Raw genomic sequence first — 18,836 nt, forward strand, 5'->3', positions numbered from 1 at the left:
TAAAATAAATACATAAACATACATTAGCAAATATTTATAGGCTTTCCAGCTGTCCCAATATCTTTAGACTTATTCATAAATATAATATAATTATAATTAGCCTTGAACATTGACCATAAAAAAAAAAAACATGATTACATTCATTGTATATAGGCCACACAGGTTTAAAAGCCATTGGGGGGAAATCAACAAACCCAACTTCCCTCTTTTTTGTTTTAAAAAACAATACATGTAGAAAAACCATTTTGTTTCAATACCATTCAAAAAATGTACAAGTTGTACATTGTTACAAATATCAGTTTTTTTTTCTTCTTCTTTTTTTCAGGCCATTACAAAAAACAAAACAAAACAAAAAATCTTTTCGAAGAGACGTTTAAGAGCTGTTGTTTACTGTACTCAGAATAGTCTCTTTTTTTTTTCTCAGCAGATCTTTTGGACAGGTCTACAAAAATAGTAATATCAACATCTGCAGAATCTGAAAGAAAATTTGAAACTGCTAGCTACATATTACTACTTGAATTAGGGGTGTCGCAATATACCGGTATTGACGATAATCGTGATATTCAAAGCATGAAATATCGACATCGTGTTAATTTAGAGCAATACAATATACCGGTATTGGCGATATTGGCGTTTTCTAGACGCAGCGCTCATCCGCGCCCGCGCAGCTAGAGTGAAACACTCTGTCCACACCCGAAAAAAGAAAGCTCGCCAGTAGAACAGAGTTCTTCGGCTTCAAAGAAAACAGCACCTTAAAGGTGGTCGCACACCGGATGAGAAGCGCAGCGCCACGTCTTTTTAAAATACGAACACATTCTGTATGAGTGTACACACACCGGACGAGAAGCAAAGCGCGGTTCTATTCGGCGTCTGTCCGCGGCGCCCAGCAACGGCTCAGGACCTTGTTCAAAATCCTGCCGCGACACAGAGCGCAGAAAAAAAGTGTTGAGATGACAGACTCAGCAACTATTGTATTTAATTGTACAGTATAATCGTAACATAGTACAGACATTCTCTCAATTCCATAATGTCCTTAAACATAATGATATTGCTGGCCATAAACTGAGAAAGTGCGTGTCCGGTGTGCGATGAACCTCGAGTTGTCATAGACGCGACGCGGCTATTATTTTACTAGTCATCATGGAATGGGAAACGTGACATTAACTGTTAACAGGGGGTTTCTGTGTTCATATATTTAATAAGGGGTGATTATTAAAATTAAGAACCCCGTTTTCTTTACTCATATTATTTTTGTAGCCTATTTGTATTTGCACTTGATTTTTTTATTCAAATCTGCTATCTGCATGACTTTACTGGTGCCAGTGCAACAACAGGTTTAAGAGCTTTTCAGTTCTTCAGGAAACCTTCAGACAGTGTTTGGCTTCAGTTTGAAACTAGATAAACTTCACATGCTTGTCTTCCTTCACAAAAATTTGCCATAGATTGAGAACGCAAGAAGTAAAAATGCATGTGCCTTGTGTTTATCAGTATCCTGATGTTTGTTGGGTAAAAAAGAAAAACTATATAAACAAAGTAAAAATTAATTTGACTGATAACTACCCATCCCCCCCTCCCCCTCCTATAGATTCTATAGATATCGCGATATATCGATATCGTGAATTCTTTTGGCCACAATAACCGTGGTGTGAAAAATCTAACATCGTGACAGCCCTAACTTGAATATAACACCCTGTTGTTTGAATAGCAGACACGTATTAAACACAAATATAAACTCCACAAAATCAGCTTCCCTCAGGATTCTTTCCTTTTCTCGTTTTTCATAGTATTTATACGGCATATGCCTGAAAAATCCTGCAAATCTCACACTGCATTTCCCTCATTTTGTGTGAAAGGTTTATTCAAGTGTTGCCATTTTTGAAACAGAATAACTCTCAACCATTATAATGGGCCACAAGGGAGACCGCTGCAGGCCTGGCATTATCTGTTGATAGAGGCCCGTCCTCCACTGGGTTTGTCTTATTGGGGACTGCTGTGGGTTCCACTGAAGCCACCACAAAAGTAAAGTTGTCTGTGCGCCGTCCAGGCCGAAAAGGTTTAGTTGCCTTTGAAGAACTTTTCATACTGGAACCTCGCTGGGGTTTGTCACAGTTGAGAAGTGCTCTGAAACACCTGTAGAACTAACATAGATACACCCAAACAAACAAGTAAAGGGCATTAGAGAACAACAATGCTGAAATTCATTCATGCACTTATCAGTTTGCAGGAAACATACTGTACACATGAATCTTATGCTTTCATTTACATGTTCCCATGCACGTCAAATGTGCTTCACAAGTCGTAATTACTATGTTGTTGGAAAGAACATTCACAAAAAGTCCAAATAAATGCACGATAAAGTGGTCTATGGATCTTGACATAAATGGTAATAATACATTTCACACTTGCGGACGATTCTGGAATTTCGGTCCACTACATGTTAACTTCAGTCTGTATAAAACATTAGGGGTGTCACAATATATCGCAATGCAAAAATGCATCAATATGTATCGTGGATAGTGACAATATACTGCATATTAGTTGACCTAAAATAATAATTACTGTGTGAAAAATAAAAAAATAAATCAATAGCAAGTTTGAAAACGAGTTTTAATGTCAGTACTACATTAAACTACTATATATAATGATGAATATAATGTATAATAATGCAATGGGGGAATATTTGTGGGTCCAGATTCCAGTAAAAAGTGGCCTACATTATTGTAAATATATCTAGTCAATGACGGAGTGCAAGCATATTCGTTTAAAATAATTCTGTATTTTCAGCTTCAGAATCATCAATATTGTTATTCTGGTGTCACCATTGTCCTGTGAATTGGGTTACCAGCACCAAGTACAAGCCTCATTTACACCCACAATATAATATCAAATTTAGTACTTTAATTAACAGTACATTTTTTATTAATCTTTAATCATATGTCTTGGAGTATCGCAATAATATCGTATTGTGAGTTGAGTATCGTGATATGTATCGAATCGTGACATGAGGGTATCGTTTCACACCTAAAAAACATACAATATGTTTATTAATTTGTGTAAATATGCACTAACAACAAGGCGATGTAGCTGTTGTGGAAAAAACTAATAAAGAATAGCAGTCGAAGCAGAAATCGTGAAATCGCTCTCCCCTCCGTCATGTTTAAGGCGCGCCCAACTCGGAAATCGAAAGTTTCCCAGTAATATTTACGATAATCCTGATAGCACACAAAGGCAGCATAAGCTCTTAAAACTTTAAGCCTCTATAGTATTGTTGGTGTTATTATTTAAATGCAATACTAATCTTTTTCATTTGTGCTTTGTAATAAAGCAATACTTCCGAGAGCATCGTTTTCATAACTTTTAAACATTGTATCAAACACTACAGTAAGTTTGTGGTTTATGAATTTTTCTGATTCTCTCAATGGTTTGATTTTATATGACCTTGCAAATGAAAACATCCGCATTAATTTCAGTACCTGCACTTCATAAGAGTCACATACCACTAATGAGTCGGTCCCCCTGCTAGCAACGAAGAATAAGCCCATCAGCCATGGCTGGGCTTAGACTACAATTACAGCTCATTTAGGAATTCTGATTAGAAAAGGGCTCTTCTTTTATCCAAATATCCCCATTATCACAGCTGCCTTTCGCAAAGAGACTGATATCCTTTTCACATTCATCATCAGTACCATTTCTAAATGATATTGAAGTCTCCCCTAATCACATTTAACTTTTACCTCTAAACAGAACAATTATGCAATTTGCAACTGAATAATTGCTGATAATGTACACTGGCTCTATCATTTCCATGGCCGTAATTAAATGTCTGCGAGTAATATGAAATAATTGTGTCCGTTCCATTTAGAGTGGAGAAGAAAAGGAAAGAAGGAAAAAAGGGGTCATTGGGAAAGCAACAAAGGTAAATTACATTAATAGGCAGTGAAATCATAATAATAACTGGTCAGGCATAAAAAAGCACAAAGCCAGACGACATTTAATGGTGCTATATCAATGAATGATTCTGTTTTTATGTAACATAAATAATATATATACAATTATATATTACAACAAGAAGCCTGGAGAACATACTTATGAAATTTGAATTTTTCAACATTTACTAATATATTATGAAAATCCAAAGTTGTATTTGTTAACATTAGTAAATGCACTGTGAACTAACATGAGCAAACAATGAATGACTGTATTTTTATGAACTAAAAACTTTAGAACTTTAATAAATACTGTAACTTCCTCATTGTTAATTTGTGTTAGTTAATCCATTAACTAATGTTAACAAACTAAACTTTCTTGTAAAGTGCTACCGTAAAAACAAACATTTAAATGAAACCTTGAAAAGACACTGCCAGGTTTGTGATGTCACTTTCCTTAAGAAAACGTAGTGTACTTAGTATACGCTCTCTGTTAAGTATACTTATAGTCAACTACATTTCCTCAAGAAATAGAAAGGTGCGATGTTTACACATGATGACACAGTTCACTGTATACGTGTGTCATGGGTAGTCCAAGAAGAAGACGAAGAGAGTAGCAGTAGATCAAAATAGATAAGTCTTTTAATAAAACAACAGATGAGTCAAAGTAACAGTGGGATCTAATTAATGAGAAACCAATGAGACAAACTAGTGGTGGGAAACCAAAACTAAGCATAACTGTGACAACGTGATTAAGGACAATCCTGCTCTACCAGACAAGGGTATGAAAAGATTTAAACATCTAGTATTGCACTTCATTAGTAAGAAGGGCATGCACTTCGTTTTATGTACAAAGATAAAGCAATTTAAAATGTTTGGGGGGGAAAAGCCCCTGAAAAAAAAAAAAAAAAAAAAAAAAAAAAACTAAGAGAGCTTCTATCACCTTTCTGTGCTTGTAATCATTTAATGATCAACCTCTGTTGTTTTCTCTTTGTTGGGAAGAAGACTGACAGGTTGCTTGTTGTGCTAAAACATAGCAAGTCCAGTCCATTTATTTTTAAAGAGGAATGAGACATCACTGGTTCATAACATTTCTGATTGGGTCAGAGACTCTCACATGTATTTGGCTCTGGTCAGAAAAGCCAGAGGGTTGTTTCACACCACATGCGTGAGCAACAGCAGGCTTGTGATGTCCTTTCACACTGAGAGTGTTTCTGCTGCTCTGTATATGGAAATATGGAAGCCTGTTTCTACCAGAGAGTAAACTAAAAAAAAAAAAAAAGGGGAAGTGACTTTTATTCCTCACAATTTCAACTGTTTCTCGCAATATACATGTATTTCTTACTTAATACTTCATCTCACAATTTATTTATTTTTTACTCTGAGGCAAATGGGCTTTCATACAGAAAGTCAATCAACACGAAACGAAAATTGCAATCATCTTTCCTACTGTTACGTATATCAGAGTGAAACCAGGACTTGATTTTGTCCATCGAGACCTGATTGATTTTGTTGGATTGTTGTCATCTGCTAATTGCTGCAATTTCGTGTTAGTGACAGGTTGCAGGTGGACATATCGTCCGAGAAGAGAAGACGTTGAAAAGGGGGAGGGGAAGTTAATTATTTAAATTTAAAGTCCCCTTGTGGTGAAAATCAAGTTTTAATGTCTTTTATATGCCTATGTGGTGTTTTCAATGTGCTTTAAGACAAACCATGTGCAAATTCATAAGTCAACACCATTGCTGAGTATTTTCTCCTTAAAACTGTCTCAAAAATGCAGTGTTTCTGACATCACAAACTACCTTGTAACCAATCAGGTCAAAGTGTGATCGTCAATGAGTGGAAAGGTGTATTGGACATCGGCTGCGGGTGGATGTAACCGAGCAGCGAGAGTTGCTGGGGAGCAGCTGAAAACGGAGACGTGAAGTCGGACACTTTTTTCAATACTTTATATACTGCTTAATACAGCATCTTTTTGTTAGAATAAACACGAAACACACGTGATCGTTGTCATGCAGAGAATCTGGCCAATCGTGTAACAGCTGTGTCGTCATCAGAGCTCGTGAGCCGCTCTTGAGAGTCCTCCGACTGCTCTCTAATCGCTCTCGCGGTACTTTGATGCCATACGTCACAGTCATGTGGCATCGGCGCTGTCTCAAGTCGGACAGAATTTCTAACCGGCATGCAATGCTTCAATTCCGCCGATTGGTCTGCGCAGCGCTGTATCGAGTCGAACAAGCCTAATCTCTGAACTGGTGTGAGTGAGTGAGTTGAGGTGGGGTAATTTGCATATTCATAGAACCTACTAAATGTATACTAAATAAGGCAAGGGTGGAGTTACATTCAAGCTTTTTTAAGGCATGAAGTTTTTTTTTTCAAGGAAATAACGTTTAAATATGTCATTTTGGTGATCAAAAATGAGTTTAAAGGGATAAAATGAATGACTACAGGGGGACTTTAAGGATTATTTGGGCATATGCATATGATTATTGATATGATTATTATTTTATTCATAATTTCAGTGTGTTATTGACAAACAGGTTTTGTGGAGCATTTTTCCTAAGCTCAATGCTGAAACTACTGCTAGCATCACTCTGCTTACGCAAGCAGTATAAATGATGTAGCTTATAATTATGGTCAGTGAAATACACATTAGCTGCTTACATATGCGGTGTGGAAGAGACATGGCATTTTACTTTTTATATTTAAATTTCATATTTAGTATCCAGATAAAGAGTAGTTTCCATGGTCTTAAAGAAAAGACTATTGTAGACATAACATTACTAATTTATTTTTTCACCAGAATAATATGGCAAGAAAACAATCAAGCAAAAAAAAAAAAAAAAAAAAGATTTAATTTACACATGCAATTTTCTCTGCATGCTTAGATGAGTTATGAAATCTTCAATTTGCAATTTAATATAGCTTACAATACTTAATAAAATAAGTAAAGAGGACATAATATAGCTTTCCTCTCCAGCAACATAGCTGTTATCCACCATTTCATATGACAGCAATACTACTTAATTGGGTCTAATAAAATCTCAGATGTTGAGAACTATTCCACAACTGTGCAAAAGTGATAATGAATATTGATGGCTCACCACTTCCGCGAATATCATAAATGGAAGGCAAATGTAATGTCAGGAGCACAGTTTTGCAACATCAGACATTAACATTCATAATATGCATACTGTATATATCCCAGTATTCAAATAAATTCTGCTCTTCTTTGGTTTTATACTGAAGATTACAGTAATTTAACAGTTAGTGAAAACTATGTGAAAATCCATTGCTCAAGTTTCATATCTAACAGATGTTCGAGTCACAATCATCAAATATTATGGGAGAAAACACAGGGCCAGACTCACCGAAGATGTTCTGTTCCCGCATTCTCTGATGGACGTTGCTGGCCAAAAAATGTTACTTGTATCTGTACAGCATTTTTAGTCTTCAACTCGCCTCAACTCACAGTTTCCATAGTAACGGGCTGGGAGGAATTGAAGACTGAAAATGACATACAGGAGAATCTTTCCTCACCAACTGGAGTGTGATGTATATCCGGAAACATCACTCAATCCTTCATATTGATTTGTACCAAACAGAATTTGTATGACATGTAACACTGTGCAAGACTAACCCTTCATGCAAAAGAAAAAGAAAAAGTTTATATCCATCTTTGTGGTTTATTTTGAATGCAGATTATTTCTAAATGGATTTCTGCATCTTCAGTGACCCTCAAAACAATTCTACTGTAGAAGCTTGTTTCTCAAAAAAATTATATATATTTCTGAATAATTATCTGCAATTGATTGAATTTTAAGCAACAGTTGGTTTCGGCCTAGAACTTCCACCAGACTTAGCCACTGAATTAAAGTTCATGCATTACACTCTTACTTCCTCCCATATGTGGACTGCCCGCTGTGAACTCGCAAAATCCTTGACAGGCAGAAAGCTTCACAATAGCCTTCTGACTGGTTAAACCCAGTTTCCCACACTGAGGTTTAAGAGGAAACTACAGGGGGTTTGTGAGTTGATTTTAAAGCTAAAAATGTATTAACAATAAAGGACATTTATCAAAATATTTGATTTCTTTACCTGCATGTGACCATTAAACGATATAATATATCCATGAACATACGAATGTGCTGTTAAATTATTGAAATATTAAATTCATAAATAGTTTAGGTCAAATGGGTTAGACATAAAAGCTTGGGAATCCCTGGGCTGACAAAGAATCTGGCCATGGCCTGCAGACATGTTTCATTTGATTTATTTTGAATTATTAGGAGACAGCACACACAAGCTCTCTCGTTTTACTCCCTGTTCTCTGCTCATTTTCTGTTGGACAAGAACACATCAGTCAGTTGAGAATTGAGACTCGCTCTGACCATATCATTAAATTATATGAGTTAACGGTTGCTATCAGATGTCAAATTCACAACATTGAAACATTCAATATGATTTGAAAAAAAAAAAAAAACAGCTCAAAAGGATTCTATCAGACCGCTATGGGAGATATTTTTTTTTTTTTTAAAGAGGAATGGCATGTTTTTCTGAAATGTAATGTAAGATATAATGATTTGGAATGTAGTGAATTACACTACATTTGGAATTTGGAAGTTTTCCAAAATAAATACTTTAAAGTGTAGGGTCAGGGTTAGGGTTAATGGAGTAAAATATTAGTTACTGTCCACCATTTCACAGTATTAAGTCGTTTACAGAACAGTGGATATACAGTGTTGATGGATATTCGACATTAGAGTTGTCAAAAAGTACCGACTTCGGTACTGAAGTTTTAAAAATGTGACGATACCAGCATTTCCCTCTAGCATTTTGAGCGCTGTTGAATGGATTCTTAAACACTTTTGATTGGCCATTGTGTTGATGCGCTCAACATATATATGTCTGATTGGCCATTGTGATGACGCGCTCAACATATATGTCTACGATTGGCCATTGTATTGACATGCTCAACAAATATGTCTCTGATTGGCCATTGTGTTGACACACTCAACATATATGTCTGTGACTGGCCATTGTGTTGACGCGCTCAACATATATGTCTGTGACTGGCCATTGTGTTGACGCGCTCAACATATATGTCTCTGATTGGCCATTGTGATGACGTGCTAAACATATATGTCTACAATTGGTCATTGTGTTGACACACTCAACATATATGTCTGTGATTGGCTACAAAGATCAACAATGACATCTTTGACGCTCTTCGCCGAGCACTTACACAGGAGCGTTTAAAAGCAGGCATATATCAGCGGATTCCTAATGTCTGCTGATAGACTGATCTGCTTATAGACACCTGCTTTCAAACGCTCCCGTGTGTATCTGTTGAGCGCTCTGTGAAGAGCGTCAAAGACAACATGTTTTTGAAGCGTTGATCATTGTAGTCAATCACAGATATATATATTGAGCGTGTCAACACAATGGTCAATCAGAGACATATATGTTGAGTGTGTCAACACAATGGCCAATCACAGACGTATGTTGAGCATGTCAACACAATGGCCAATCACAAACATATATATTGGGCGCGTGAACACAATGGCCAATCAGAGACATATGTCGAGTGTGTCAACACAATGGCCAATCACAGACATATGTTGAGTGTGTCAACACAATGGCCAATCACAGACACATATGTTGAGCACGTCAACACAATGGCCAATCACAAACATATATGTTGGGCACGTGAAGACAATGGCCAATCACAAACATATATGTTGAGCGCGTGAACACAATGGCCAATCACAGACATATATGTTGAGCGTGTGAACACAATGGCCAATCACAGACATATATGTTGAGCGTGTGAACACAATGGCCAATCACAGACATGTCTGTTGAGCACATCAACACAATGGCCAATCCAAGAACTAGAGTTGTTCCGATTCCGATACCAGTATCGGAAATGCCGCCGATACCAATCAAAATGCTGGCATCGGTATCGGCGAGTACTTGTACCCATGTACTGATCCGATACCATTTTCTATAAACAATAACATTACCTAGTTAAGCACGCTAGCTTTGCTTAACGCGGCAAATCGGAGATCAATTCTTCTTCGCTGCTCTAAACAGTGGTTGCGTGTGGCAACGCAGGAAGTTGTGCTGTTGCCACAAGCAACCACTGTTTAGAGCAGCGAAGAAGAAATGAAAACGCGCACTGGCAGTATGTCCGCTGTTTGGCAGTATTTCAGACTGGACCAACCAGCCATTAAAACGGCGACATGTCTCATATGCCATACTGTAATAATTGCGAGGGGTGGCACAAGAAGAAGCAACTTCAACACGAGTAACTTAATAAAGTATTTGAAGACGTGTCACCCCGCAGAACACGACGGTTACATAAACGCAAGGGCAGAGAAGGATGAGCCGCGCCAGAATCAACAATCTCTGGAAGCTTCATTCAAACCAAGAGAAAAGTTTTCAAAATACATTTATCCAACAAAATTATCGAGTTTATTATTCTGGATGACCAGCCGCTGTCAGTCATCGAAAACAATGGATTTCGCCGCTTAATTTAACATTTGGAGCCCCGGTACAGTTTGACTGGACGCAAATACATATCTGAAACAGCGTTCCCTATTCTAGATAGTGCGTAAACACATTTCATGTAAACTAAAAGATGTGAAAACAATCAGCTTTACTACTGACATCTTTAGTTGAGGTTTATTTATACTCAAGTCTCTTATTTCACTACATTGTGGCTGCACTTATTTAAAGGACTAACATTAGATTGAGTACAAGATACTGTTGTACTTTTTTTTCTTTTCTTTTTTTTAACCTATGTATTTGAAATGCCGTTTATTTAACAAAATTGTTTCTGGACTTCAAGTTATAAAGAGATTATTTTTCTTATATTATTCATAGAGTTATATAACTAAATAAAACTAAAATACCCTTTTCAGTTTATAGGATTAGATGTGTGGCTACATTTGAAGTTCTTTTTCAAATAAATAATATATTGCTGTGAAATGTATGTCAGTCAGATAATAAAAATACTCTAGTTCACTGTATGTATTTGTTCATGTTTTATTAAGGGATTAGTCTGAAGCACACCATAAAATAATTATATCAATTCATACAGGGCTAATTGCAGCTGTATAGATACACACCCAGGTATCGGATCAGTACTCGGTATCGGCCGATACCCTGAGTCCGGGTATCGGAATCGGTGTCGGGGAGGGAAAAAGGGTATCGGAACATCTCTACCAAGAACCCATCCAACAGCGCTCAAAATGCTAGAGGGAAATGCTGGTATCATCACATTTTTTAAATTGTAAAAAATGTCAGTACAACTCTACTCGACATAAACATAAAGTGTCTATGGCCGAATCACAGCTGTTGTGATATTCAGCAAATATTCAGATTTTCTTACTCGTGTGAAATTGCTTAAATGCACATTGGCTTAGACAGTTTTAAACCCACTACAAGCACACTGCTCATTGAGGCTAATCTATCAGAATATGCAATTCTTCAGTCGGCAGACAAAAGCTGTGCAACAAAGCAGGACAGCAGTTTTGATATGATATCGCATCTGACAAGGGTGACTGAACAGTCTTGAGAGATCTGTCTCAATGACAGACATGACTTTAAATGTTTCTCTGCAGTTTCTTTGTTGTCTGTGCTTTTGGTCCATCTGTATGCAACTGGCTCGAAATCTTTTCTGAACTATTCTGAAGTTTGCTCAACTTGGATTAAAGGGGTCATATAATGGTACATGCACTTTTACAAGTTGATTGTTCTGAAATGTGTGTTGGCAGTGCCTGTACACAACCATCATAAAATGATAAAAATCCATCCAGTGTTTTTTTTTTATCTTCTTATATGTTTCCCCCTCTCCTGAATCAAGCTGTTCGATTTTGTGACGTCACAAAATCGACGCCCCTCCCACAATGATTGATTGACAGCAGCGTTTCAACACAGACCTGGGTGTAATAACGAACACAGCAGTCATTTTGATGTTCCTAAATCCGAACCGCTGAAGACGCAGTGGCTGAGTTTGTTTTCGAAGGGAATTCCCCGCGATCAACGTCAATGCTTTCATGTTTGCGCGAATCATTTCACACACCAGACTGCTTTACAAACGAGGGTCAGTATAAAGCTGGTTTTGCTAAGAAGCTGCTCCTGAAAAAAGGATCGGTACCAACTATTCGTGTTCCTGCTGCACCTCCAGAAGAAGTGAGTGAGTGTAACGTTTTATTAACCTTTATATTAATCTTTATATTAATCTTTGCAAATCGCTTGCTGCACGCTTCACGATGAATGCGGCTATTTTTACACTCAGGTACATTACGGCATGTTTTCTATGTATGACGTTCTCAATATAATTCATAATCCCATGTTTATTATAAACAAGGCGTTATGGTTATTGTGTTATTGTGTTACAAACGGTGTACGCACAGAACAGAGGGGCGAGGTGAGCAAAGCTCATTATCATTTAAAGACACATGCACTCAAAAGGCGTGCTGAAAACAGAGCTGTTTTTGACCAGGTAAAATTAGTGTTTTCTTACAATACTAATGAGAATTTTTAATTAAAGTATATAACAAACTTTTAATTTAGACCCTAAAGAATAATATTAGCTTGTACAAAAATGACATTATATGACCCCTTTCAAGCAACTTGCAGTAGATCTATTCCTTCTACATTGATACACACATGCAATTCACAAACATATATGTTGAGCGTGTGAACACAATGGCCAATCACAGACATGTCTGTTGAGCACATCAACACCATGGCTAATCCAAGAATCCATCCAATAGCGCACTGAGCCTGAGCACTGTGCCTGAGCACTGTGTCCACACCGGAGGAACCGTGCTGACAGTGTTGCATTATCATTTATTTCAATAATGTTAAAACAGCACAATCAGTTGTTGGATGAAGCACATCAAAACAATGAGGTAATTAATCAAGCAGGATGAATGCTCTGTTCCTCTTTCCCTTAGTCATTGAAAAACTGTAAAGAAGTAAGAGCAGGATGCTTAGAGCTGGACACAAAACTAATTAACCTCAGCTGAACAAAATGCACTGATATAGTGTCTAAACATAAGTCGAGACAGCAATATCTGCATTTCTGCTGGATCAAGCATAAAGGACCGTTTTGGGATCTCGCTGATTCAGAATCACAATAACACTGGGCAAAAGAGACTGGATCATACAACAATTTACAGTCAGCATATTCTAACTGTTACATCCAGGAGAGCGATAACAGTATGTTTTGAAGGGTGTTATAGGGTGTTTTGGATGGTTGCTAAGTCATTTCTAGGAGGTTGCTAGAGTGTTCTAGGAAATAGGTTGGTCACTTCAAGTCAAAAGTGCCAAGGACATCAGCATAGCTAGAAACTTTTTTAGGGAAAATGTAGCACCCCTGTCGTTTATCTCAGCTCGATTAAAAATCTGCCTCAGACTCCTTTAACCCCTTAAAAAATCTGTGAAAACTATAACAGGCCATTTGACTCTAAATCCTTCCCTTAGCAGCAGTTGAAAATTTAATTACACGTTTGTTACATTTTTTTCCTTCCCTCTGTGGGTCATTGGTTAAAAAAGCACATTTTTAATTTCCATCTTTCATCTGAACACTCTCCATCCTAGGTTAAATCAGCTAGGTTAAACTATTCTAGGTTAAATCAGTTATAGTCTCACAATAAAAGTGCCTAAAAATTTAAATCTGAACTAAATATAGTAGGGTAATAGCCTACAGGGTGTGCTTACACTTGGCTGGTTTGATTTAATTGCTCTGTTAGTGCAGATAATTTGAATAAGTGTGAACGCTGCCATCTGAACCCTAGTGCGTAACAAAGCAGAACAAGTGGGTTTTGGTCTGTTACCAAATTAACTTTGGTGCAGTCCGACCAAAGTATGAAGTATGAACGCAAAACAGACCGGATATATCTAAACAAACCAAAAACAGGATGAGATGTCACAAGATGCAACTCTAAAAAGGACAGAATGCTCAAGCAAACCATTTTTTCCTCGTCATAGTTGCGATATTGCCCTTTACAGTTCAGTACAGGCATCAGAACCACATCTTGCCCAGCACACAGCTTTGTGTATGAATGTTCGGTAAGGTCTGTAGCAAAATATACATCATAAAAGCCTTTTTTTTTTTGTTTTTTCTTCTTATTTTGTCCAAACCAAAAAAAAACAAGAGAACCAAACTACAAGTAACACACCAGTGTTCATTTTGACAGCCATTTTTTATTTAATCTTAGTCTTCATCTACAGACGAAAATGCTTATTAGTCTTAGTCACATTTTTGTCATTTTTGTCTTTTATAAATTTAGTCTAGTTTTAATCTACGAAAAGTCATTGCATTTTTGTCAACTTTTAGTCATTTCTTTTAGTCAAACTGCAGTTACCAACATTCATTTTGGTAGCTATTTTATATGTAGTCTTTAGACAAAAATGGTAATTATAATTTCTCTCTTAGACCAATTCAGTTAAAGTCCACATGAAATCAAAATTGACCATATTTGTTTGCCTAAATTGATCGTTTTGTGGTGAACAATTCATCCATGCAAGTCAATCCACACAAAAAAAATGTTTGGCTTCGTAATCTTTAATCAAAATCTGAAAATGCCCCTCCCCTCTGCATTGGAGGACCTTCTCTGATGACATAGGTTTGAGGAATTGGTTTGGGCAACGCTTAACCACTCCCCTCAAACCGTTAGTCTGCTATGAGCAGAGATGGAGAGGAGGAGCGCTAGAGTAAAACCCTGCCCTCTGCTCAATATTCCGTTTCACTGGGAAATGCGTCACAACACTGGAGAAAAGTCGTTTGCAACTTCCGGTTCACGCGGATTTTAAGCGTATGAGAAATTTGAATTAAGGTAACAGGCTGTATTGACATTGCAATCTTAGCAGTAGCACTTGTGCAATTCTACATATTCCTAGTTGGATATCAGCCTGCGCTTTGATCGCAGATTTAGTCGCAGCAAACAGCGCAAACGGTTTGTGACAGAACAAAGACCGACTGAAAGACACTTTAATTTAAGCAGAATATATCAGTGATATTGAGAGAGCGCGTGCGCATGGTTGCTAGATTGCAAAGATCAAGTAAATAACCGGGTAGAAAAGCTCTGCTTGGGGGATTTTAATTCTTAAAATATGACCACTGTAGGCATGAAAGCTTATAAAAACAGTCTGTAATGTTTTTTCTCATCCTTTATGCGATAAAAACAAAGAGTGATTTTGGTCAAGTTTTTTTTTTTTTTACCATATTTATTAGTCTTGTCTTTTTTTAATCAACAATATTGCATGTTGATATAGACACAGTTATTGATTGATTAATCAATAACTGTGTTGTCTCGTCATCGTCTCGTCTTAGTCATGGAAAAAAATGGTTGTCGAATGGTTGTTGAAACATTTTTCATCATAATTTCCCTGCAGTTGGTTAATTAAATTACCTGCTGTTGGTTAATTAAATAGATCATGTGCTTCGGAACAATAATAAAGGTAACATGTTCATTCTATATCCTTAATTCCATTTTAATATACAGTATATTTTAATCTATATATTTTATAGCAGATGTTACATGCAAAAGTACAGTGCATGTAAAAGTACAAAAAAAAAAGTAAAATACCGTAGCCAGCACCACCAATGATAATAATGTACAAGCCAGGTTAGTTTTCATGGCTACACAAAAGAGTGGATTCCAAAAAAAAAGTTTATATTTAGGGTGTACTAGCATTCCATTCTTTAGCAACATGGAATGTGTAAATGCATGTTGTGCTCTTTGATTCATATACAACACTAGAACACTAGACAGGGCAAATGACAAGCTCCATCAATCAAACCAGAGTTTTGGTACCTAGAGTGAAACATATCTGGGATTTAGTGGAAGTTAAGCATCTCTCTGATGTGGTTTTTCAGACTCCAGAGCTGACAGACCATTTATGACCTTTGGATGGCATTCCATCTTACTCCAGTGAGACCTACTTTCCTGCATTGAGACAACTCAGTGCTACACTCCACATACTTGCCCTAAAAAACATCTCTCAGAGCCAAACAGAGTTAACTTTATTGAGTTAGGGGAGTGTTAACGTATAATACCTTCTCCTCAGTTGGCAAAAGCTTGAATTGACTACATAAATAAGAGGTCCCTAACCACAAGTGGAAGTGGAAGGCTGCTATTTACTCTCTTCAACAGCTGACACTTTGACGGATGGTGCAAAAGAGCACAATGAATTGGATTGTTTCACATGAGAGTAGGCCAGTAAACCAGTCGCATCACTTTTATCAAGCTGACAGTGTAGATAGATTGGACCACAACATCCCTGGCACCCAGTTTCTGGAGACTCAGTGAATGGCTCAGCACACTCAGCTTTGATGGAGATACTTTCTGTTCATGCTGGTATGCAAAAGTCTGGAGAATCAGTCAGTTTAGAGCAAGCCCACACAGAATGTGTACACAAAAAGTTTGACCAAAAAAAAAAAAAAAAAAAAAAAAAAACGTGGAACCCAGATTCCACAAGGATTTTAATCGTCAGTGTGGTACACATGGTTGTACAGCAATCATATTTGAAATGAGAATGCCCTTTTCCTGAATTGAGCTAGAAAATAAGATTCAATAAGATTCAAATAAGGAAAAGGTTTAGATAAGTTACAGTTTTTTACAATCACGTTGCCACTAATTTTAGAATATTGATATTATTTTTCAAAAATCTAGAAAAAAATTTAAATGGTCATCATTTGTAGCTAAGGCTGTGCAATGTTCAAAACAATTCATTGTGCATTCATATCTTTAAAGAAACCTTGCACTTGCAGAATCATTTATTTTAATAACTATTTTAACGAACTACCATTGGAAAATTAATTTAGATCGCCTGCCCTGCACACAAGATACCAATACATAATTACAAAAAGACTAGTAAAGAGAATACTACAGACACAGTTGAATTAATGAAATTGAAGTAAAGTAAATCAAATTAAATTAAAAAAATAATTACACTATTGATGAAAAGCATCAATGCTTCTTAAGTGGTAACTAGCATGAGAAGGGGAACGAGACGCTGCGTCTGATGATGCTATGGGGGAACATCCTTAAAGGCACACTATGCAAGATTTATACCTTAACCCTCTGAGGTCGACAAACGCGCGGGCACGTTTTGCTGGATTTTCTCCACATTGTAGCACTATAAACTTAAATTACTCCATCATTTATGGTCATACAGAAAAAAGAAATATAAAAAAAGAATCTGTGATATTTCTACTTTTGTATGTGTCCACTTACAATCAAATCAAAACATTGTGCTTTTGTAAAATAAAGAAAATAAACAGGGTGTGCGTTCTGCCTCTCCGTCGCAGTGAACTTTTTTTTCTTGAGCACGTCTATAAACTGAAACAAAACTCAGCGAATACTTGTCACACATTTATGAGCCATACACCTTTATAAACATTTAATGTGTACTTTTAAATGATCGGGTTCAAAACGAAAACAAATATTCTCTGTTTAAGTATTTTGTATAAAACCAACAAGATGTCCAGCTTCTCAAACGCTTGCTCATTACAGTTAATTTGGCCACGCCCACTCACGCAAAAGATATTCACATGCAAATCTCCACATGGAACGCGAACGCGCTCGTTACCTCAACAACAAAACACCAAAACACTTCACTTCACTTTTCGTCGAGTTTGAAAGACGCGACGTGAGCTTACATTGGATTTAGGCTACCTCAGAAGAAGAAGAACGCGATTTGAAGACAAGAAAGATTTAAGGTAAGAAATTCTTACATGTTTGTTATTGTTGCATAAATGTCACATTGCAGTTGAACTGTTGCTAGATATATGGGGAATATTATAATATTTAGACCCGTGTTTACTTTTACTGTGTTTGTGGATATCTGGTCAAACGTAGATATGTATATGGTAACCATAATGTTTTATATTTGAGCGCGATCGCGTTTGAATGTATCAGATTTTGCAGCGCGATCGCGTTTGAATGTATCAGATTTTGCAGCGCGATCACGTTTGAATGTATCATTTGAAAATTTGAAAAGCAAAACACACCAAACGGCTTCATGTTTTTACCATTATCTCATTTCATATCATCATAACGAATGGAAACATTTGAAGTAACATGATAATCAATATATTTTTCTCTAGCTTGGTTGTTACTGAAATATTTTGGAAGATTTATACTGCAATCTATTGTTATTATTATTATTTTACCCAGCAAGGCACAACAAACCTGGTGTTCATTATATTATATATTGTTGGAAACATTTGTGTGTGTGTGTGTGTGTGTGTGTGTGTGTGTGTATTTTGTGAATTTTAAAAAGCAATTTTAACCAGAAAAATCTAATATTTATTTCCAAAATCGTGCAGGCCTTTCTCTTGATATCAGTATGTTCACTTTTTTTTCAGGGCCCAGATGCCACTGAGTCCTGCCGACTTCAACATTCACACTGGAACATGAACATGGTAAAGTGAAAATCAAACACCTTGGAAATGAAAGGTATGTACAATGTTTTTAGGAATGGCACAAAGGTCTCTGTCTTTCAATAAGTGCTTTTTTGCCATTTGTTGTGTCTATTTGGATTATGTTGTGTAAATAAATCCAAACAATCTAAAAGCCATTCTTTTTTAAATCTCCTCATTTACAGTATTGTGCAAGGTTGCTCATAATGAAAGGGGCCTGATAGCTCCTAATAGGGCCGTTAGGGGAGTGTCTTTGTCTTTCTCAGGTGAGAAAATCCATACATATTAATGAGCTCTCGCATAAGGCTTATTCACACAAAACACGTCGTAAAATGTTTAAATCAATATATTGTCTTCTCTGAATGAGCAGTCAGGGTGATTTTCACATAGTTTTGCAGCAAATATTCTAGGCTACGTCATACAATTTTCAAAAGTCTTGTGAAGAAATAATCAGTAGGGGTTTCATG

At 36.7% G+C, this 18,836-nt stretch overlaps 1 protein-coding gene across 1 annotated transcript in view; it reads right to left on the reverse strand.

The window, feature by feature from the left end:
* Nucleotides 1-322: 322 nt before the first annotated feature.
* The window catches only part of tmtopsa (teleost multiple tissue opsin a), a 90,497-nt gene continuing 71,983 nt past the window's right edge, over nucleotides 323-18,836 (reverse strand). The window contains exon 4 of the mRNA XM_081373353.1: nucleotides 323-2,138. Within this exon, the coding sequence (XP_081229479.1) occupies nucleotides 1,893-2,138 (246 nt within the window). The 3' untranslated portion in view covers nucleotides 323-1,892. The remainder of the gene's footprint in view (nucleotides 2,139-18,836) is intronic.

This window comes from Scardinius erythrophthalmus (assembly GCF_964197995.2).
Source record: "Scardinius erythrophthalmus genome assembly, chromosome: 9".
Taxonomy (NCBI): Eukaryota; Metazoa; Chordata; class Actinopteri; order Cypriniformes; family Leuciscidae; genus Scardinius; species Scardinius erythrophthalmus.